Genomic DNA, 24634 nt, shown 5'->3' on the forward strand with positions numbered 1-24634 from the left:
ATATCATATGATATCACTTATATGTAGAATCTATAAAAATGATAAAAATGAACTTATTTACTAAACAGAAATAGACTCACAGACAGAAAACAATCTTATCGCTACCAAAGGGGGAGGGATAAATTAGGAGTTTGGGATTAACAGATACAGACAGCTGCTGGTACTGCTAAGTCGCTTCAGTCGTGTCTGACTCTGTGTGACCCCATAGACGGCAGCCCATCAGGCTCCCCCATCCCTGGGATTCTCCAGGCAAGAGCACTGGAGTGGGTTGCCATTTCCTTCTCCAATGCATGAAAGTGAAAAGTGAAAGTGAAGTCACTCAGTCGTGTCTGACTCTTGGCGACCCCATGGACTGCAGCCTTCCAGGCTCCTCTGTCCATGGGAGTTTCCAGGAAGAGTACTAGAGTGGGTCGCCAGTGCCTTCTCCAGACTACTATATATAAAATAGAGAACCAATGAGGATTCACTGTATGGCCCAGGGAATGATACTCAGTTTTTCATAATAAACTATAAAAGAAACTATCTATCTACAGATGAATCCGTTTGTTGTATACCCGAAACTAGAATAGCATTGTAAATCAGCTATACTTCAATAAAAAATGTTTTAAAAGTTCCTACTCTTAACAAGTTAATACAGTTAAAACAACAATGAAATATCATCAGTTCAGTTCAGTTCAGTCGCTCAGTCGTGTCCGACTCTCCGCGACCCCATGAATCACAGCACGCCAGGCCTCCCTGTCCATCACCAACTCCCGGAGTACACTCAAACTCATGTCCACAGAGTCGGTGATGCCATCCAGCCATCTCATTCTCCGTCGTCCCCTTCTCCTCCCGCCCCCAACCTTTCCCAGCATCAGAGTCTTTTCCAGTGAGTCAACTCGTCGCATGAGGTGGCCAAAGTATTGCAGTTTCAGCTTTAGCATCAGTCCCTCCAATGAACATCCAGGATTGATCTCCTTTAGAATGGACTGGTTGGATCTCCTTGCAGTATAAGGGACTCTCAAGAGTCTTCTCCAACACCACAGTTCAAAAGCATCGATTCTTCGGCGATCAGCCTTCTTCACAGTCCAACTCTCACAACCATACATGACCACATGCACCTATTAAAATGCCCAAAATTTGGAATACACAACAACAAATGCTGATGAGGTTATGGAGAAACAGGAGCTCTCATTCATTGCTGGTATGAGTGCAAAATGGTACCAACATTTTGGGAGACATTTTGGGAGTTTCTTACAAAACTTATTACCATATGATTACCATATGATTACCCTCTTACCATATGATCCAGCAATCACACTCCTTGGTAGTTACCAAGAGGAGTTGAAAAGTTTTATTCCCACAATAAACTGCACATGGATGTTTATAACAGCTTTATTTATAATTACAGAAATTTGGAAACAAACAAGATGCAATTTAGTAGATGAATTAATTAATAAACTGTGGTACCTCCAGACAATAGAATCTTATTCAGTGCTAAAAAGAAATGAGTTATTAAGCCATGAAAAGACATGGAGAAATCTTTAATGCATATCACTAAGGGATAGACGCTAATCTGAAAGGGCTACATACTATGATAGAACTATATGATATTTTGGAAAAGGCAAAAGTATGAGGAATGAAAAGACCAAGGGTTTCCTGAGGTTGGAGTGGGAAATGGGGGATGAGGAATGAATAGGCAGAATACAGAGGATTTTTAAGGCAGAGAAATTACTCAGGATGTTGATGGACATGTCATTATACATTTGTCCAGCCCCACTGAATGTACAACATAACTGTAACATAAACTCTTGACTCTAGGTTTATGATGTGTCAATGTAGGCTCACCAGTATATACAGAACAGGACATCAAAAAGGAGGGAACTAAACATATAAATCTTCCCTGGTGGTTCAGTTGGTAAAGACTCTGCCTATGATGCAGGAGACCTAGGTTCAATCCTTGGGTCAGGAAGATCCCATGGAGAAGGAAATGGCAACTCATTCCAGTATTCTTGTTTGGTATATCCCATGGACAGAGGAGCCTGATGGGCTACGGTCTATGGGGTCGCCAAGAGCTGGACATGACTTAGCGACTAAACCACCAAAGTGAAAGTGAGTGACTCTTTACGACCCCATGGACTATTCAGTCCGTGGAATTCTCCAGGCCAGAATACGGGAGTGGGTAAGCCTTTCCCTTCTCCAGGGATCTTCGTAATCCAAAGATCAAACCCAGGTCTCCCACATTGCAGGTGGATTTTTTTACCAGCTGAGCCACAAGGGAAACCACCAAACATATAAAGAAACAATGATAATCAAATAGTAGGAAAACTCTCCTGATCTAAAGCAGAATTTAACTTTTCAAAATCAAGTAGGACTCACCAAGCTCTCAGAAGAAGAAATGAAGAGATTAACATTCTATTGCATACAAGTGAAAAACAAAGTTACTATGTGGCCACAAAAATTAGACTTCGCCTTTACCACCACAAATGCCAAAAGAATCATTAGCAGTTTTGATGGCAAAAGATTACACAACCCATAACAAAATTTTTAATTCAGCCAAGCTATTGTTTGTATCTGAGGTCAAGAAAAATACATTTTCAGACATGCAATGGTTTGGGGAATATACCAAACATGCACTTTTTCTATAAAAATTATTAGAAGACAATCCAATAGTTAGTACTAAGAATAATTTTTTTCAATAAAAAACTATGGTACAAAAAAATTGAAGTTGAGCAATAAAAAATTTGTGTAAAGAATTAATTCTGAAATATTTTTCATAGTCTTATAAAATAAATGCAAATGCCAAAAGACATTATTGAAAGTATGAGAATGAATATAATTATATTAATAATACTAGCTGCACCAGTACTTTACTGACATATTTCTTTCTACTTTTAAATCAAACCAAGCTCTGATGAAACAAAACATGTTACCTGTGCCAGCATCCTGACTGAAATTCATAACTAGGAAGATGTTTACCTTTACATTTTATGCAGTATCTCTATTCAAATTATAAAGACATGATAATATTAGAAAGAAAATGGGTACGAAGAGACAACAACCATGGTGACAAAGGTAGCAACGTTGCAACTTGGGTTCAAAAGATGTTTTTGTCCTTCTGAGGCAGCATTTTCAATGACACAAACATGAATCCTGGTATATAAAGTTAATCATATACCAGTAATTTTGTGCCAAAGCAAAAGTATTGTTTAGAGGAATTAAATGGCACCTGCAATTGAATAAATTTAATGATAGAAAAAGATGTCTAGTGCAGAATCACAAAATGCTACAGTTGAAGAGAATTTTTTTCATTCAAGAGCCCAAATTTATAAATAAAGAATATTAGGCAAAGAGAAGAGAAATTAGTTGCTGAGATTACACAGTTGAAAATCCTAGATCGTAATACTGCCAACTAATAGAACCTAGTGAAGATATTCAAGAAATACCATTGGTTAGTTAAATTATAAAAGAATGATATGGAAAAATTATAGAAAGATGATTGACAATTCAACATGAACATTGTGAAAAAAAAAAGTTTTGTTTGTTTCCTTAAATGAAAGTCTAATTGTGTATGTGGGGGTACGTATGTATCTGTAGACCAATGATCTGTGAGAAATATGATGAAGCTATAAAGGGGTGTTTACAAGAGTCAGGGAGACAGAAAGTAGAGAAGAAAATGCCCTCCAACAATCACTACCTTACACAAAATCTGTAAAGTAGCCCAATGTGGAGACCCACCTTTGATAATCTGGGGTCTAGTTTTCTGCATCCCAGAAAAGCTGTCCAGTCCATAGGTCAGAGCGCAAACTTAGGATGTCTGCTGACTACCTCCTTTTTTTTTCTAGTCTTGAGAGGAAAACAACTTTGGTAAATGATGCAACAAATAGATAATTCAGTTCCTAAAGATCATACAACTAATTCTGAAGTAATTGAAACCCATGGAAATGTCTCCATTTACTATTTACCACTTATGTTATCTACTGTATATACATATACTGCTTTAAAATAAATGCCTTTTAAGAAGGACAAGTTTATGCTATAGTAATTATAATGTTGATAGCTAGTATGTATTGAGTTCCCATCAGGCAGGCTCTATTTTAAAGAACTTTCATATATATCACTTAGTACTCATAGCCACTCTATGAGGTTAGGTGTTATTACTATGCCTATTTTAAAGATAAGAAACCTGGGGCTTCAAGAAAAATCATGGATTAGAAATAGGTAGAAACAGTATAAACTCAAGCTTCTTGAACCCATACATTTAGGCTTCTACACTGCAGTGGATCAAATTCACTGCTTCAACCTTATCTGCATGAAGGGAAATTCTACAATTGTGTACTCCCAGTTTCTTCTTAATTTGAGTTTATTCACAATTAAAATAATATGTAAGTAATGTTAAGGCTGTATATTGTTACCCTGCTTATTTAACTTATATGCAGAGTACATCATGAGAAATGCTGGGCTGGAGGAAGCACAGACTGGAATCAAGATTGCCGGGAGAAATATCAATAACCTCAGGTATGCAGATGACACCACCCTTATGGCAGAAAGTGAAGAAGAACTAAAGAGCCTCTTGATAAAAGTGAAAGAGGAGAGTGAAAAAATTGGCTTAAAGCTCAACATTCAGAAAACTAAGATCATGGCATCCGGTCCCATCACTTCATGGCAAATAGATGGGGAAACAATGGAAATGGTGACTGACTTTATTTTTTTGGGCTCCAAAATCACTGCAGATGCTGATTGCAGCCATGAAATTAAAAGATGCTTACTCCTTGGAAGGAAAGTTATGACCAACCTATACAGCATATCGGAGAAGGCAATGGCAACCCACTCCAGTACTCTTGCATGGAAAATTCCATGGACAGAGGAGCCTGGTGGGCTGCCATCCATGGGGTTGCACAGAGCTGGACATGACTGAGCAACTTCACTTTCACTTTTCACTTTCATGCACTGGAGCAGGAAATGGCAACCCACTCCAGTGTTCTTGCCTGGAGAATCCCAGGGACAGAAGAGCCTGGTGGGCTGCCGTCCATAGGGTCACACAGAGTCGGACACGACTGAAGCGACTTAGCAGCAGCAGCAGACAGCATATTAAAAAGCAGAGACATTACTTTGTCAACAAAGGTCCATCTAGTCAAGGCTATGGTTTTTCCAGTGGTCATATATAGATGTGAGAGTTGGACTATAAAGAAAACTGAACGCCGAAGAGTTGATGGTTTTGAAATATGGTGCTGGAAAAGACTCTTGAGAGTCCCTTGGACTGCAAGGAGATCCAACCAGTCCATCCTAAAGGAGATCAGTCCTGGGTGTCCATTGGAAGGACTGATGTTGAAGCTGAAATTCCAATATTTTGGCCACCTGATGCAAAGAGCTGACTCATTTGAAAACACCCTAATGCTGGGAAAGATTGAGGGCAGGAGGAGAAGGGGACGGCAGAGGATGAGATGGTTGGATGGCATCACCGACTCGATGGACATGGGTTTGAGTGAACTCTGGGAGTTGGTGATGGACAGGAGGCCTGGTGTGCTGTGGTTCATGGGGTCGCAAAGAGTCAGACATGACTGAGCAACTGAACTGAACTGAAGAAATCAAGTAAGAACAGAAATAGTCATCACTGTGGTTTCAGAGCCTAATGACAGTTATTTGTGGTGCAGCAATGAAGTCAGGACACATCTGTCACCTTTCCAGATTACCATCTCAACCTTTGTGTGTATTATTCACTCAGTCATGTCCGACTCTAGGGATTGAGTTCCCAACCCAGGGACTGAATCCAGGTGTCCCACACTGCAGAAAGACTCTTTACCATCTGAGTCATATCTGAGAGCAATAATACAAATGACACATATGAAATGAGTACATAGCTACCTCTCTGCATCTTTAACTCAGAGGCAAAATGCCCCACTTCAGTAATCATTCAGTGTCTTCTAGAAAAAGGTGTACTCAGAATGAATTAGGCCTTAGTTACTCCATTTTTGGCTCAGAGGGTAAAGCCTACAATGCGGGAGACCCGGATTCGATCCCTGGGTCAGGAAGATCCCCTAGAGAAGGAAATAGCAGCCCACTCCAGTACTCTTGCCTGGAAAATCCCATGGACTGAGAAGCCTGGTAGGCGACAGTCCACGGGGTCGCACAGAGTCGGACGCGACTGAACGACTTCACTCACTCCATTTTCTTTACTTTAGAATGCTTACACTGTGATTGCCTATAAAAATTTCCTGTGGGTCTTCCCACTACCCTGATGGTTAGTGTGAATAACATTTATTTAAATCTACATTTGAACTTCAACCTTAATCCAGCCAATGTTTTTCTCTTTACAAGGCAATTCTGGATTGTATCCAATTACTTAAAATTACTTCCAAAGAAGTGTTAGAAGATGGATTTTTTAAATATATACAGTGGGGAAAAATATCTGATAAAAGCTGATTTCAGTATTCTTTTATGAACATATGTGATTAATATAATGGCTTTAAAAAAAAGTATTTAAGACACATAGAAAGGATTAAATCCTGTCTGAGGTCTGTTGATTTTGAAGGCATTTTACAAGCTTTTGTTACAGCCAGATTGAATTACTGTAATTCTTTGTTTGCAACTTTGCCAACAGCATCATTACCAGGTTTGTAATGAATGCCTCTGGACACAGCAGCAGAGATGATCCTATAGGGAACATGGCCTCCTTTCTCATATCTCAAAATTCCAGCATATTCTCTTCCATCCCTCAACCTTACCTTCTTAATATTGAGAGTTTTGAAGGACACAGGAAGTGTGATTATTTGTGGTGCCATTTGAGATTGATTATAGTGGACATGGGAAATTCCCTCTAAACCTCTTGGCTAGATTGGTTCTATTTTTATTTCTGGAAATTACAGAGTGAGATTTGGGAAAATACTTCTTAAACCATGTGAACTGTGTTTAGCTCTTTTATCTATTTTGTAAAAGTAGATCAGTGATATTCCCTTTCAGCTAATTACTTAGTAATGCTGCAAACTTCATAATTAATTTGAAGTTCTGTTAAAAACCCTACTCTAAAAATTTTAATTTCCAAAATTTAAAACACTGACTTGCGTGACTATCAATTTGACCTTCAAGCTGAACCTAGGCAACTGCACTTCTCCTCTCCACCCCTATCCCTCTTAAAAGCTGTCCCAAGGACAAGGCCTTGAGATAAGAGTGTGGTGAGAAGACTAAATGGACTCCATATATGACTGAACTCAGGTCAAGCCTCTATATAAAGCTTTAAAATTCTGGCAGGTATGGAAATCTACGAATTGTCTCACGAATGCCTGTGACAAGCCTCCTGTTTCCTTTCTTATTAAAATTGCCAACTACCAATCTGGAGTGGTCAGCTTCTTCTGTTTTTTCCTGCCCTCTGCTTATGGGGGTTGGTTTCAGGTTATAGCCAGGGGTTATAACTCCTGATGGGGTTACAACCCAACATCCTATAGATGGCTATCTAAGTAATCAGAAATGGAAGGAAAGACAGAGTAAGCTACAAATTAATGTGTTTTTCTCTTCCAGAAATAATTCTTTGACCCAGGGACTAATGAGTCTACAAAGTAGTGGCAGCTTCAGGAACAAACTTTCTAGGTCTGACTATTGGCCTATTGGCTCTATCCCTGACTAACAGTATAATCTTGAGTAACTTCAATTTTCCCTGCCTCAGTTTTCTCATCCATAAATAGGGGATAATAAACCAACTGCCTCAAGACTGTCATGAGTATTAAATAAGTGAATGGAAAAATTTAGGAACTGTGACTCGCCTCCTATGACCACTCAGTAAGTACTGGTTGTCACTGTCACAGTTATTAAAAGAATGTTTAGCTCCTCCTATTGCAGTTCTAGCATGCAGATGGTACCCATCACCATGTTTTTGGCAATTTTTGTAATCTAGAGCAGGGTCAGGAAACTAAAGTCTGCTGGTCAAATCTGGCCCACCAACTGCTCTTGTAAACAGTTTAGTAAATTAGTTTTATTGAACACACCATATATATTCATTTACATATTGTCTGTGGCTGCTTTTACACTACAATAGCAGAGTTGAATAGGCTTCCCTGGTGGCACAAGTGGTAAGGAACCCACCTGCCAGTGCAGGAGACATAAGAGACTCGGGATTGATCCTTGGGTTGGGAAGATCCCCTGGAGGAGGGCACAGCAACCCATTCCAGTATTCTTGACTAGAGAATCCCTTGGACAGAGGACCCTGGTGGGCTATGGTCCATAGGGTTGCAAAGAATCCGACACACTGAACTGACTGAGCACAGCACAGCAGAGTTGAACAACTGCAACAGAGATTGTATTATCTGGGTTTTTACAGAAAATGTTTGCTAACCCTTGATTTAACGTAAAACAAGGTTTCAGTGTATTTAAGGGTCAGCAAATGACAGAATGGGAGAATACTAAAATTTGAACCTAAAGCCCATGGCTTCTGCTCTGTCTTCACTGCTGGTTGCTGTCTGAATTCACATTAACTTTCTGTATCTCAAGTTCTTCACTCATAAAAATAAATAAGAACACACATAAGAAGGTGATCACAATTTTCAACTTATATTGTTAGGGTAAGGTTTAAATATAATAGCATGCATAAGAATGCTTGGTCAAATTTAAATTAGTAAGCAAATTTGCGTCATTAGTCATTGAAAAGGTTACCAGATCTACTCCACTCATTCTTCTCAGTGACAGAGCCTCTTGGCTAGTCTAAACTTATCCTTCCTAAGCTGGTTCTGGATCCAGTCCAGTGCTGCAGCCTCCTTTAACTAGTAATGGATAATTTCTCCCAATTTGAGTTTTTAGAATAATGAATTTCGTTATGGGGTACAAGGAACATATGATTAAGGAATTATTTTTTTTCTCTCTCTCTGTGAAGGGTCACTGTTAAAAAGCAATGCTTTACAGCCAATGGCATTGAAGCTGCACACACACAGCTCTAAGGGGCCCTTTGCCAGCTGGCCTCATTAAATCTTTGATGTGCTCTCTGCATTTTGTTGTCACAGTGTGTTCACTCCTGAACCATTTTTGCCTTTCTGTCCCTGGGCTCACACCTTCCTGTCTCTCCCATCCAGGGCTCTGACTTTTTCTTAGGTAGAATTTTGGCTCATGTCTAATCCCACATTTATCATATTACTGCCTTAAAGGAAAAGAATAAATTCCACAATTGCTTTTTTTCTTTTTCTGAAAACGTAAGACCCTGATCCTTTCTCTCATCCCAGACTAAGCTCTGAGAAGGAAACACTTGTGTCTACAAAGTGACGGATTTTCCTTTTTATATGCAGCGCCCTCCTTGCCTGTTCTCCTGGGCAGTGCACTGTGGCCTATCCATCATTACTCTGGGTGTCACAGAAAGAAATCCATTCTGTTAAAAGCCTGAGACTTTAGAGAATGGAGAATCATAAAGCTAAACCCTATGGATAAAGCCTGTCTTCTGTATGACCAATGACAGCAGAAGACATTTGGGAACCCACAAGAAGAGGCGGAACGTGGCAAAGAGTTTTTGACACACAAAGGTTCTTTAATAACTCTCTTATCCAAGTGGTTTTATCACTTAGGAAGGCAGAGGTTATCTGCTTTTTTTGGATTTGGGGTAAGTAAAAAGTTAGAATTCTACATATGCCTATTACCAATTATGACTTTGACAGGTTATAAACATTATATTACAATATTATTATATTATGAACATTTGGTTTCATTCTTCCAATGAATGTGGTAATATACAGAACACTTAACTAATTATACACTAAGCACTAAAGAGCAAAGAGCTCAGAAATATTTATAATTCTGGCTAGGAAAGACATTTATTACAACAAATATGCATAAAGCTTTCTTTAAAAAAAAAAAAGTGCTGTCATGCTAGATGCACTTAGCTTATCTGACCAAATTCCTCAAGGTCAAAACTTTAGAAGATACTAGATTTCTAGGATAGGGAGGCCTGGCATGCTGTGATTCACGGGGTCGCAAAGAGTCAGACACGACTGAGCGACTGAACTGAACTGAGAGTTCTAGGTCATAAAAGAAAATCATCAGGACTCCATAATCTCAAAAAGTTTTAAAAGCTTCAATTTTAAAAGTGATACACGGCAAAGAAATTGACACTGATATTGTACAAATACGTAAAACAAAAACACAAATATTTTCACCTCTCTAGATCATTAATAGCTACAACCATTTGCTGTAATGGCCAAATTGCTGAAGACTGTGACTAATAAAACTACCACCAAGAAACAATAACATTTAGTTTTGAGTCACCTGGCATGGGAAGGCATTTAGTAAATACCAAAAAATATCAATTTTGCATAGAAGTTCAAAGAATGGGCTTTAGAAGAGTCAAACAGTTCTGAACTGAAAACCAAATTCTACCAAGTATGGCCTTAGACACACAAAACTTAACCTCCATGTGCCTGTTCCCATGTTTGCAAAGTCGGGATCCTAATACCAACCTCATATGTTGCTAGTAGCATTAAGTGAGATACATGCACATACAATGGAATATCACATAATGTCAAAGTAAGTGAATTACAGCCACACTCCATGAGATGAATGAATCTTGGTATTATAATGTTAAGTGAAAAAGAAATCCTAAAAGATAACATACAGCATGATTACCTTTTAATAAAGTTAAAAGCAACAATTAAAAATATTCCTTTCTACCAGAGGAAAGCAAGTAAATAAAGAATGTGGGATTCAGGATCGTGTTATCTTAGGTAAAAGTAGCAGGGGATGGAACAGGGCTGGGGAAAACACAAGATGAGACATATATTACCATCAAGATCCTATCTGTTGTTTGGAGTAGGAAATATTATTTATTAGTTTTAAAATAATAATAACTATATTATTAGTTTGGGCTTCCCTGGTGGCTCTGATGGTAAAGTGTTGTTATTATCATTTATTATTTAGTTATTATTAATGACTATATTATTATTAACTATAATGTAATAATAACTATATATTTTTTTAAAATAGCTAAATAAGTGAGAGTGGGGCATAAAAGTAGTTTAACGAATAATGATACTGAAAACATAAAAATGCTCTAAAGAAAAATCATCTGAAGAAAAAAATAAAACAGCAAAAAGTATCTCTAGTACTTCTAAAAGAAAACATCTATGATGATTTTCAGGCACTAAGGTACACATGGTAAATAATGAATTAGGTATAGTGAATATTCCCCAGTGGCCAGAAAGTATTAGTTAGCAAATGACTGGAACTCCTAGAAACTGTTTAATGATTTGGAAGCTGAGAGACATATCTCTGTCTCTCCTAATCTCTTTTAAACTTGTTACTAGGACCTAGCTGAAAATGACATTGATGACACAGTATAAACCTAAAGCATAAAGCTAATGTCATTTGGCAGCACCAGTGAAATCAATGCAGAACTGCTTATGCTTCCATTTATGATAATAGTGGATGTGGAAAAATGGCTTTCAGTTACCTATGTATGAGCCAAATGGGTAGGTAGGCGGGTATAAAAATAACTGTAATAACAAACTTCCTGTTATTTCCAATTATTATGTAACATCTTTGGTCTTATAACGAAATTTCTATCCTGTATGAATGCATCATTACAAGAAGTGGAAAGAATGATTTACACATATGAGCTCGTAACTCTGTAAGATACATATTACCAGCATACCATTTCATAGATGAAGAAACTGAGGCAGCAGGGATCATACAAGAAATATGACCAAGGTCATAAAACTAACTGGGGCCACTAACCAGTTCACTAAAGCTGCAATACAGGCATAACAGAAAGAAAATATGTTACACAACATCTAGCCTATTGATGACCAGGATGCTTTGCAAGGTACCTGTAAAGTTCAAATAACACAGAGGGAAATATCTGAAGACTCCATCTCGCTGAAATGAGGGGTTAGAGTTAAACAAGCGGAGGTCAAATAACAAATCTTTCGGATATTAGATGTGAGAGAGTGAAACCCATTTGCCTTGGCAAGAGACTTTCAACTTCAACTCAATGGCAGACAAGGAGTTCAAGTAAAAAGCAATGTGTAGGTGTGTGATACAGATGGTTTACTGAGAAATACAGTGCCCCTACCCTAGAGGGTGACAATATACAGCCTTGATGTACTCCTTTTCCTATTTGGAACCAGTCTGTTGTTCCATGTACAGTTCTGACTGTTGCTTCCTGACCTGCATACAGGTTTCTCAAGAGGCAGGTCAGGTGGTCTGGTATTCCCATCTCTTTCAGAATTTTCCACAGTTTATTGTGATCCACACAGTCAAAGGCTTTGGCATAGTCAATGAAGCAGAAATAGATGTTTTTCTGGAACTCTCTTGCTTTTTCCATGACCCAGAAGATGTTGGCAATTTGATCTCTGGTTCCTCTGCCTTTTCTAAAACCAGCTTGAACATCTGGAAGTTCACGGTTCACATATTGCTGAGGCCTGGCTTGGTGAATTTTGAGCATGACTTTACTAGCGTGTGAGATGAGTGCAATTGTGTGGTAGTTTGAGCATTCTTTGGCATTGCCTTTCTTTGGGATTGGAATGAAGACTGACCTTTTCCAGTTCTGTGGCCACTGATGAGTTTTCCAAATTTGCTGGCATATTGAGTGCAGCACTTTCACAGCATCATCTTTCACGATTTGAAATAGCTCCACTGGAATTCTATCACCTCCACTAGCTTTGTTCATAGTGATGCTTTCTAAGGCCCACTTGTCTTCACATTCCAAGATGTCTGGCTCTAGGTCAGTGATCACGTTATCGTGACTATCTTGGTCGTGAAGATCTTTTTTGTACAGTTCTTCTGTGTATTCTTGCCACCTCTTCTTAATATCTTCTGCTTCTGTTAGGACCATACCATTTCTGTCCTTTATCGAGCCCATCTTTGCATGAAACGTTCCCTTGGAATCTCTAATTTTCTTGAAGAGATCTCTTGTTTTTCCTATTCTGTTGTTTTCCTCTATTTCTTTGCATTGATCACTGAGGAAAGCTTTCTTATCTCTCCTTGCTATTCTTTGGAACTCTGCATTCAGATGCTTATATCTTTCCTTTTCTCCTTTGCTTTTTGCTTCTCTTCTTTTCACAGCTATTTGTAAGGCCTCCTCAGACAGCCATTTTGCTTTTTTGCATTTCTTTTCCAGGGGATGGTCTTGGTCCCTCTCTCCTGCACAATGTCACGAACCTCCGTCCAGAGTTCATCAGGCACTCTATCAATCAGATCTAGTCCCTTAAATCTATTTCTCACTTCCTCTGTATAATCATAAGGCAGAGTACATCATGAGGAACGCTGGGCTGGAAGAAGCACAAGCTGGAATCAAGATTGCTGGGAGAAATATCAATAACCTCAGATATGCAGATGACACCACCCTTTTGGCAGAAAGTGAAGAGGAACTCAAAAGCCTCTTGATGAAAGTGAAAGAGGAGAGTGAAAAGGTTGGCTTGAAGCTCAACATTCAGAAAACAAAGATCATGGTATCTGGTCCCATCACTTCATGGGAAATAGATGGAAAAACAGTGGAAACAGTGTCAGACTTTATTTTTGGGGGCTCCAAAATCACTGCAGATGCTGATTGCAGCCATGAAATTAAAAGATGCTTACTCCTTGGAAGGAAAGTTATGACCAACCTTGATAGTATATTAAAAAGCAGAGACATTACTCTGCCAACAAAGGTCCGTCTAGTCAAGGCTATGGTTTTTCCCGTGGTCATGTATGGATGTGAGAGTTGGACTGTGAAGAAAGTTCATTGCCGAAGAATTGATGCTTTTGAACTGTGGTGTTGGAGAAAACTCTTGAGAGTCCCTTGTACTGCAAGGAGACCCAACCAGTCCATTCTAAAGGAGATCAATCCTGGGTATTCACTGGAAGGACTGATGCTAAAGCTGAAACTCCAATACTTTGGCCACCTCATGCGACGAGTTGACTCACTGGAAAAGAGTCTGATGCTGGAAAAGGTTGGGGGTGGGAGGAGAAGGGGACGACAGAGAATGAGATGGCTGGATGGCATCACCGACTCTGTGGACATGAGTTTGAGTGAACTCCGGGAGTTGGTGATGGACAGGGAGGCCTGACGTGCTGTGATTCATGGGGTCGCAGAAAGTTGAACACGACTGAGCGACTGAACTGAACTGAACTGAACCCTAGAGGGGGCCCTCCTCTTGGGTTATGCAGGTGAGCAAGGGGAGCATGCCTGTCTGGCAAGGGAAGGTGAGCTACATGTGACTACATTCTCTGATATGTAGACTGCAGAAGGTATGAGATGACGAAAACCTGGTCCTAGAAGCCTTTGAGAATAACCACTTGCTTGCTCTCAAGAAGTTCTTTCCTTCTTGATTTCCCCCTTTCTCCTCTTTCAAACCTCTCAAGCCAGCAAATTTTGATTTGCAACGCAAAAGACTTAGGCTGACACCGGCCAGAGCCCAAATAATCACTGAATTTACGGAGGGCTCAAGTAGTACAGGCTAGTGTGGCCAGTAAGAGCCAGCATTTGAATTTTAAGCTGCTTTTGAATAGATACTGTGTTAACCATGGGAACAAACAAGGGGAACACTTCTTCGTGGACATGCAACAAACACGCGCATGGCTGTGTTGCTAAGGTTGATGTTTTTCTATGGAGGAAAATGCCTCTAATGTAGGAACCTCTTTTACTTTATTTCTTCCTTCTGTAAGTAGCTAATTCTTTCATATGTAAAAATTATATTTCCTTTTGTTAGCATCAATACACTTCAATTAAATCACATGCTTTTATCATATCAATTTATAGAAGTATTTTTAGCCACATTATTTATAGAACATGTAGGTCTGCCTTTCAAAGTCCTTGGTAGTCTTGAGTGTCTGCTGGTCTGCTTTTAATTTATCAAAGCCCTCCTTCAATAGGCACTGCACAAAACCCACAAGCAGCAGAGATTTTCCCTACACAATGTGTATTTGATATGCTTAATGTTCATCTTTATAAACACACAGACGCTGACATATAAGAAATGTGGAGGGTGTCTATAAATTCAAGGAAACATTTAAGTGCACAGTGATACATAGATACATGGGTATAATACTTTATGCACTTGATAAATATTTCATCCCTACCATAAAGAAAGCTTTTTATCAACTTTGATTGTTTTTTTATTACCTTAAAGTATTGCAGTTGTTTCTCAGCATTCATTGTTCCTTCCTTTTCTTGTCTCAGACAGGAATTGAAGATGAAAAGCTCTGTATCTCTCAGCCACCCTTTCAGTTCTTTGATCCTGACCTCCAGCTGCCTTACCAGGCTTCCGCTTTCAGGAGAGAGCAGGTCACGTGTACTCGACCCACTGTGGCCCGCCATTGTGTCCTGGATCTTCTCTCCTAGGGTTTTCTAATGCAGCAGATTAAAAACAAAAACACCAACAGCAAAAGAAAAAGAAAAATCATTGATTAACATAGGTACCAAATACATATCACAGTTTGGCTGGTGACAAGAGCCCACCTGGAAGGTGTCTGCTGCACCTGCCATGTCACGACTGACATTCAGTTCAGATGAGCTCATTGTTCCATTAAGAACTTGATTCTCAAACCACGGGTGGTGGTATGACTACCACTAGAGGGTTAAGAAGACCTCATTCACTGATAATTTTCTCTAACAGAAAGGAGCTCTGACCCAAAAGTTCACCATGGTCACTGATAAAAATTCATTTGAATTCTCATGACAGGAGTTTACAGTAAAAATTCTCTGCCTAAAATTTTCAGGAGATAGAAGTTTGAGTTTAATCAAGATGTTAAAGAGGCCAAGGGAACTGCACAGAAGAGAATGAAATTTCTTTTTTTGTTGTTTTGTGAAGTACAATTCCCCAAACCTTATGATTCAAGGCTGTTAAGAAGGGGCAACCTCCTTGGTGCTGTTGATTTTACCTGCCCTGGAAATCATTCAGCCTTTCAATTCTTCCCACTTTGCATTTGTGGATGCTAGAATTTCTAAAATAAGTGTTAAAATGAGTCCCAATCCACTATGCTAGAACTCTGCTTAGATGAACCACTATGGCATGGAGTATAGTCAGAGAAGGTTTTTTTGCTTTTTTTTGGTGAAAAGCACTCTGTTTGGAGCATCAGAAGGAGTTAATCTATAAGGATGAATTAAACCTACAAATATCAGCTTTAAAACACAAATAAAATGAAGTCAACCAACATTCATCTGGTGTGCAGTGTTCTGTAAATAGTATCTTTAGGAGATCGTAACAGAAAAATAGCCTTTCCTGGCAACACCCTTGTATTTTCATGGTGCAAATATTGATAATTTGAAGACCCTCAGTGGAATCCAGATTTAGCTATTGTTTTTATGCTGTAACAAAAGTAGCAGCAGGAGGTGAAATCAATGCCCTTGGAGGGTAGGGTCACAAAAAAGAATTTATTGCCACTTTTTTGTTCTGGAACAGTTTGCAATCATAAATTCTTCATAAACAGAATACTTCAGAGAATGGTCCGTCTTCATAAATATACGACAGAGGACATCAATTTCATTTAATTCACAATTTGTGTCAGCACAGCAGATGCCAATGCCTGCCTTGATAGGGTTGTTTAATATGCAATTGAGACAGAGTAATATGCAGCACAGGGGACAAAATTTCACAGATTAAACTGTACGCACCACTGACATTTCATTCTAATGTATTTCCATTCCACACTGTTCACCTTAGATGAAAGTAATATTAAAAACCATATCCCTCTATTTTACCATTGTTAGAAGTTAAAATCCTTGTCTTTAAATTTTTTTTCATGCCAATTAAAATGTAATCATGCCAATTAAAGCAGTATGCCTGGTGGTGGTAGTGTGGCACAGGTTTTGTTAAAATCTTCCTTCTACCCTTCTCTCCCCAGAAATCATAACACTCAGCATATTGCATTCAAATGATAGTTTTGTCAAAATGGCAACCATTTTAAAGGTATCTGGCTCATACAGGATAGTGAAACATTCTGGTTCTTTTTTTAATATTATCTTGATTTAAAGTTTTTGTTTAGGGAGCTATATATATGACATACTTCAAACCATTTTCCAAAAAGATTATTATTAATTATTTATCAAGTTAGAAACAGATATGTGAAAATATAGCACAGACAAATCATCACTTTATCTACTGAGCAAATAAAGTTGCTGCTCTCATCTATTTAGTAAACAGTCTTTAAAATGTCAGACACTAACCACATTTCTCCTGAATGGGATCAATGAATTCTATAGAATTTGGTATGTTCGGATCTAAATCACCATATAATAAAATGAAAGCCATTAATAATAATTGAAAAGTAATGTAACAATAGGTCAGAATAAAAACTTCTAATGTTTTAAGTTACTTTGTACAACTGCAGAGTGTGGTGAATTTAGATGAGAAAGCAAGGATTTATACTTGCAGTTTTTTAATCACCTAGATTAAGCATGGCATAAACTGAACATGGCATTCCTCCAAGTCATCAAGGTACATGGAGAGCTTTTTATTCAAAATATTTTTGGAGTATTATTCCTTTAAAAATTAAAAAAAAAAATGTCAGGAAAGGGAAGGCATGCAAAACCATGCTCCATAACTGACACCATCCATACTTAGCTGTTAGAATTAATCATTTAAGTAATTGACAAATTTAGCTTACCCTTGATTTGAAGTGAAGGCAATTTAAGAGCGAAGTTGATGAAAAAATCGAATCTAACCTCTCTCTCTCAGCTGTCTTCCAACAAAAGGACAGAACTGTCCCCTGCACAGTGCCATCCTGGTCTCTGGGTAACAGAATCTCTATATTGCCTTTTTGCCAGATTCTTGCATCTCAGTGCTTGGCTGAGACCCAGCCCATCATGGCGTGAAATGAATTACATGAAACTTTTTTTTTGGCCTTTGTTAAAAGTGAGCTGGAAATTGAGGCACAAAACAGAGGCCAGTTTAATTCTGCAATTCAGATTTGGGTCAAATTTGCATCTTTGTTTTGGTGGCTTTAGTGTGACTTGAAAGCTGTAGTGACAACTCCACTTTTCATCTGAAGGGTACAGTAAATAGTTAAACAGTGGATGTCTCTAACATGTACCTTTGGAATAAATTCTATTAACATTCATTCAAGCATGACAGTCAGTGTATATCAGATATAGTGTATTATAGTTGACTTGGTGCCTACCCATAATACATGGCATATTTTACTTACTTTTTTATGTATTAAAGAACCAAAATTATTAAAAATCTGAAAGGAGACAAGCTCAGAGTAAAAAAAAAAAATCAACAGAAGAGGAAAAGCAGTGTTTTCCCCCCATAATAGCATGAATAGCTTGTTTGAAACGTAGGTAGTGAATTGAAAGAGAGAGATATTTGTGCCTCAAATTAGAAATCAGACAGATAGAGTACTTCACTACACAAAAAAATGTACACATAACCTACAAACAGTAATAAAAATGCAAATACCCCAAGCAGTTCCCATTTTTCATTAATTGAATCCACTTTTTCAAGGAGATCATTTGGTAGTAAAACGCCACCTTTCTTCAAAGCTTCAACCTTACTAAGCAGCTCCGTCTTTTTCAGGTCCCTGATGGACATTTCCACACTGTATCGCTAAAACGGGAAGAGAAAAAAGATTTCATTAGGGAAAGAGGTGTTCTTAGAAAATCTTTGAGCACAGAGTTAGTGAGGCTCACGGGTGTTAAAAGTTTTTGTTTCCAATAAAATTCACGGTGAAGCTAAACTAAGAACCTCAAGTCGTTGAGAAAAATTGCTGAAAATGGTTATATATATATATATATTTTGCACACACAAACATCCAAGGTATTCTATTTAGTTGAATAAGCGTCATGTCTTTCTAAAGTTTGTACTCATATTTGATCTTTATCTTGAAATATTCCAAATGAAAATATCTGGTCCGGGAGATTTAACATTACAACTAGTCTTGGTCAACATTTGCTCTGGAGTATTGCCCATCACTCATTTCTGCCCTCTAAAGAACCAGTCTCAGAGTGGTACAAATAAATTGATCTCTAAAAATTATGTATTTTCTTCCTTCTCCTATAAGTCCTCTGAATTCTTAGTTAACATTTTTTTTTTCATTTCTTTTTTACTTAAAAATTCTTGTGTGGGCTTGGAGAAGAAGTATATATAGAAAGAGGAAAAAAACACCTCTTTGAGAATGGTTACAAATCTATGCTTCCTTATTGATTACTATAAAATGTCCCCAAACATCACAATCAATTACAGAACTCTCATCCCCTGATATACATGGTTTTCTAACAAACTGTCAAGTGAGTGTCTCCTAAAAGATGTTTTGCAAGCGATAATGTAAGTGCTATTTAATGTGACAGTTACTATGGTGATTCTCTTCAAATAACTATCTTCATAGTTAGAAAGTCCTGTATTATGGACAACTATAAATGACTGTGGATGTATTTTTTAAATGTGCACATAAAAACACTGCTGAACAGAAAAAAACTAAAGTTTTTTTGGTTAAAGTATTAAACCTATTTTACCCCTTACTTTAGCACATTTCCAAATGTATACTGACAATCCCTAAACTTCTTTCTTCAAGGCACAAAAGTTAGGTTACCAAGGTCCATTGTCCTAACCGAGCTAATCACCTTATCAGATCTAATAAATGAAAAGCTTTTGTCTGGGCAAGGTAGGAAAACAGTAAGTTCAAAACATCCCCAAGCACTTGCGTGATTTTATTCACCTGAGAACATGATATTTCATAAGATCCCCAACTAAAATACAATTAGAAGGAGCTTAAAGGAAAAGAAGGTATAAAATCCTCGTTTCAGTTAATAGGCCCTCAGCATTTTCCTGCATATGTTTGCATACTTTTAGCTTCATATTTTAATCTTTCATTTACACTAAACATGCACATCATTTGTATTATGTAAACTTCTCCAAATGTTAGTCATTTGTGGATCACAGAACAAAATGTTTTAAATGAGGTGATTTAAAGCATTTCATAGTATTAATGAATGTTGATCAGGGAGTCAGAGTATCCAAAATTACATGAATATGTATAATGAAAAGAATCAAGGGTTGCTTTAGAGTTCTTTCAGAATTTGGCCTGTGAAACATGGGAGTTCTGAATTCATTTTCTAATGGCAGGCAATTACCATGACCACATTACTCCAACAGTTATAAAACACACTGTCCACTAGAGTCCTCTGGACTCAACACTCAACAAGTGTTCTGGAAACCTAACTGTTTATTTATCAGAGCAATGATTGGAGGAAAGGGCAGTCTGCTTTATGCAATCAGATTCCCAACGAAAGGTGATACTGCTGACAAAGGTTTACATAATTAATTTGGTAAGGCTTCTTTGACATCATATTGGAGGAACGAGAATTTCAAGCAAGCAGAGGAATCCTAGTCAAATCTTTAACTTATGCCACGTGCATTAATTGACAGAAGGGGTTCGCCACCTGTGCTACCCAGGAGCAGCCTCGACCAGTTATCACTTTCACTTGTAACACACTCACCCTCTCTCTTTACCCCAATTTTGAACAGTAACTACACAGCAGATCAGTCATGAAAGGCAGCAGCTTAGATGTGTCCCACAAAAAAACACAGTCTTGTAATAAGAAATACATAAAAAGCAATTAATGTACTTTTAGATATAATAAATTAATTTTCTCTGTGAAAGCTAGCACTAGCACTGGTAGTCAATGCAACAGCTATTATAAAAAGTCACTACGTTAAAAAAAAACTTGTCTTCATGTTCGTTCTCTTTGTCACTACGTAACCTACTGTATAAACAGATTGATGAGAGACAGGTTTGATGGACAATGCCTTCAAACTATAAACACTAAGAGAATCCATCTAATTTTTAGGTAAGTATTGATATGTGCATGAGAGGTAACAGAATGTCATATAATTTAAGGTAAAAATGTTTATTTTAATTTTTGAAGCACTCTGAAGTTTGAATCTGATATAATTTAAGGCCTCAAGCTGTATTTTGTTGATGTGAGTATTTTTTTGCTCTTCTCTCTCCAACATTTTCAGAAGCATTAGACAGGGACAATCAACTGCCAGCTCTATCTAGTTCTTGGTCATTCTATCAAGTAGGGCTACTTTAGTCTGTGGTGAGAAAATAATTTAATCTTCATATTCATTCCATCCACAGCAGTAAGTGAGCAGAGGCTGCCCCACTGAGTCCTGTAGTCTAGGGACGTTATGATACAGACTACTCTTCCAATAGTCAAAAATGAGATTAACAAAGTTAAAGTCAGATGGCTTTTCTTGAGTGCTAAGGTAAATAAGCATCCAGTATTTAATTTCCCCACAGCACCTGCTATGGGCCTCTCTGTCTAGTCAAAAATAAAATATACTCTATTGAAAGGGCATATTTACAATATTAAGTGTATTTGCTTGGCCAATTCAATTTTGACTAATGAAGCCTCCTAATAGATCTGTGAATGACCTAAATTAAAGCCACAGGCCACTCCTATTCTAAATGCCACTCTTGTGTGTGTATAGAGATATGTAAAGAAAACTTTAAAACAGTTAAATATAACCACAAACACTAGCTTATTTTAAAAACTAAGAATTAAAGAAGTTTTTAGAAAATTCTTATTCAGTGCTTACTTTTTAAAAGCACAAATACTAAAATTGAATTATAAAATGAAGTTAGCCAAAACAGGATTTCTGAAGTAAATATAATTAGAAATGCATGAAGACTTGATTGAGACAACTTTTTTGACAGTTATGCTAAAGGCTTTTTTTCCCTCCTAAAACCTTTTTTTTCCCTTTTTTTTTTTTTTTTTGTTAAAAATCACACCGAAAATTCTGCCCAAATGGAGACTGGAACAATGCCTTGAAACAGTGTTAATTGTCACCATGGAAACCAGAAGAATAAGCCATTTTGAAACTGGTATAGAAGGCACACATTGAGCAACTCAAGCATTTCTCTGCCTCCCTCAATGTTAAAGAACAAGATGCCTTGTCACTGTGAGGTCAGAGAAAGAAAGCATCATGAAAGGGATGTCGATGCTCACTGTCTAGTAAATAAAAAAATAAAAAATAAACTACATACAGCTAATGCTACAAGACTCTACCCAGTGAATCTTTTTGAAATAGAAAGATCATCAAAAGATGGCCAGGACTGGGGGATGGATTCCACCTAAGCAAAACTTCAGGGCTATATTATGTGAACCTTGCCCTCAAAGCTCCCTGGGAATTCTGCTGTTGTAATAAAACTTCAGAAGAGGAAAGAAAAAAGGCAGCATGATGGAATTCAAAATAATGCTCTAAAAGCACACAGAGAGATTAAGACATCCATTGTAAGACTTTTGTATGGTGCTTCTGTTGGTTATGCTGAAAAGAGACCAGACATTGCTGAGCGGAGAGTGAAGTTTTGGCTATGAGAAACACAAGAATTAAACCAAAGAATTTTCTTGATTATTAGAATAGGGCTGTCAGAGTCTGTGTCTCCAGGGTTTGCGTATTTACATCTTATACCGTATTTTAACTAGGCTTCACGTGATTTTATATGAGGAAGAGTAAAAGCAAGGATAAAATGATCTAGTTATTAGAATAACAGGGTGATTATCATTCCCAATGCAAAGTAATACCATAAATACCTGTATATCCAGCATATATGCCTTTTGCATAAAGACATGACAGACAAAGAAGATACACTGAGAAAAGAAAATATACTGTAGTCTATCAACTAGAAAGCTTATGCCAGGAACACACCAAAACACCAAACCACTGGCAAAATTATGTGTGAAAATATGCATTTTTGAACAAAAGTGCAGGGATGTGTCCATCTATGACTCCCATATTGTGTTTTCAGGCTAGTGTTTGCCCTCCTCATGCAAGGCTTCATGGTGGCCCCTCAGCAAGTCCATGCCTAATGCCATTCAGTGGTGAACAAAGAGTCTTTTTATATGAAAGTCCAGGGTCCACAGCTCAGCTGTACATGCTGAGTGCAGGAATCTGCTAAAGGCCAGTGTCCCCTCTGCAGCAGTGCTTGCGCTGCCCCTTTTTCAGAGCACCAGCATCCAGCATCTCAGGATGCACGCGATGTTTCACATGGAGCCGCTACACCAGCACTCAGCGAAGATGCTCAGAAGTGAAGAAGAGGGTTCAAACCCAGGACAAATAATGGTCTTTATTTCTTGCAAACTCCTTGTATTTTACCATTAGCAATTTATGGCGAATAATTGCACAGAGAAATTATAAAGACTCCTACAATTGTCCTTGTAAATTAATAATAGGCTTTCTTGATTGGGATAAATCTGCTGCTGAGCCTTTGGAAAAATTAAAAAGTGCAATGTCATTTAAAATTGCCAGAACTCGCACAGCAAATTACATCTGAGGTTAAGAATTGAGTTTTCCCCCCTCTTCTAGCTTATTCCATTTGCATGATCTGGAAATCACATTACATTGGCCATGTATTGTTAATTGGACATAGATTGCATTATCTTTAATATAAATCAAACTACAAATATTAAAATGAATTGCAAATTCCCTAATAGAAGATCATAAAACAATCTTTTTTAAAGTATCTCCCATTAATAATTTAATTCCAATTATATCACTCAGAAAACTTAAGTAGGAAACCTGGCAACTTATTTCTCCAATCATTCCTTTTACATAACAAATACCTAAGCTTTTTCTAATAAATACTCAGAGCAAAATTCCCTGTCAGAGAACAAAAATAAAACCACCATAACTGAAAACTTTTCAGGGCTGATTTTAAGTAAAATACTGCATAAGAATACCAAGTCTGTCTCTCTTGTCCCTTCCCTAAGGATGAGAGAAAAAAGTCTCCTACAAAAAAGATTTACTAAGTTTAACAACTACTGTAATTATACTCTCTGAAATTATAAAATTTATTATTCTTCTATTTATTTCTTAAAAGGTTCTCTAGCCCCTTAGCTTTTTTCTATAAATTTGATATCTTTCTGAAGCCTTTGCATGGCCTTTAATGAGTTTATATTAAATATTTAATACTGTTTAGGGCATATCCACTACTACCAAAAACAGTTATATTCCCAGCAGTCCCACTGTTTCAGGCAGAGGACTTGATTGATCCTCCTAGCCTGAATTGAGTAGAATGAAAAGAAGCAGTTGGAAAATAGCTGCAATCATTTAATGCAGATGACCTCTGACAGCCTCGCAGCTCTTCTATCTGAACAGAAATTTGCATGGGGTCTCTGTGCAGAGGAACAATGTAACCTAAATGGTAGACAATCTTTATTCTAATGAAGTGGGTGTCAAGGTCAATGTAAAACTGCAATGATAAATGGTGCACCACTAGGCAAGAGAAGTTGCATAGGCATTGTAGTGCTTTCACATTAATTGAAGACTGAAATGCACTGCGTGAAAAGCACAAGCCTCTCTTTTCACCATAATGTGTTAATGCGCCAATGCCAAAATGATTTCTTCAAGATGGTTGCCTGCTGACATGTATCTTATTGCAAAAATAACGTAAATATGAAATTATGGCACAAAATGGACATTTTTAGAATTCAGCTTTTTCCCTGATTATAATTATAAAATTCTAAATATTAATAAAAGTCCCCAAACAACATCCTGACACCTTATGTAATTCCTTTGATCCCCCTTCCTTTTCTTTTTCTATTTAGACCTGTCTTTAATTAGCTTCAACCAGCAACCTTTTATGGTTCAACCAGTACCCATCGATGTGTACTTTCATACTGAGCTAAGTTTAAAACAGGATTTAGGAGAGGAGAATCATTTAAATACATATTTTTCCCCTCTCACTTATAAGTTTTCTGCTTGGTCTG

General features: G+C 37.7%; 1 protein-coding gene across 2 annotated transcripts in view; it reads right to left on the reverse strand.

The window, feature by feature from the left end:
* AKAP6 (A-kinase anchoring protein 6) overlaps window positions 1-24634 on the reverse strand; it is a 408114-nt gene that overhangs the window by 74563 nt on the left and 308917 nt on the right. For both annotated transcript variants that reach the window (XM_055418225.2, XM_055418226.2), the window contains exons 10-11: window positions 18324-18470; window positions 15047-15271 (exon numbers count right to left, since the gene is read on the reverse strand). In XM_055418225.2, coding sequence (XP_055274200.2) covers window positions 15047-15271; window positions 18324-18470 — 372 coding nt within the window. The remainder of the gene's footprint in view (window positions 1-15046; window positions 15272-18323; window positions 18471-24634) is intronic.

This window comes from Moschus berezovskii, chromosome 21, assembly GCF_049115385.1.
Source record: "Moschus berezovskii isolate FMDL1 chromosome 21, NW_MosBer_1.0, whole genome shotgun sequence".
In the NCBI taxonomy this organism is placed as follows: domain Eukaryota; kingdom Metazoa; phylum Chordata; class Mammalia; order Artiodactyla; family Moschidae; genus Moschus; species Moschus berezovskii.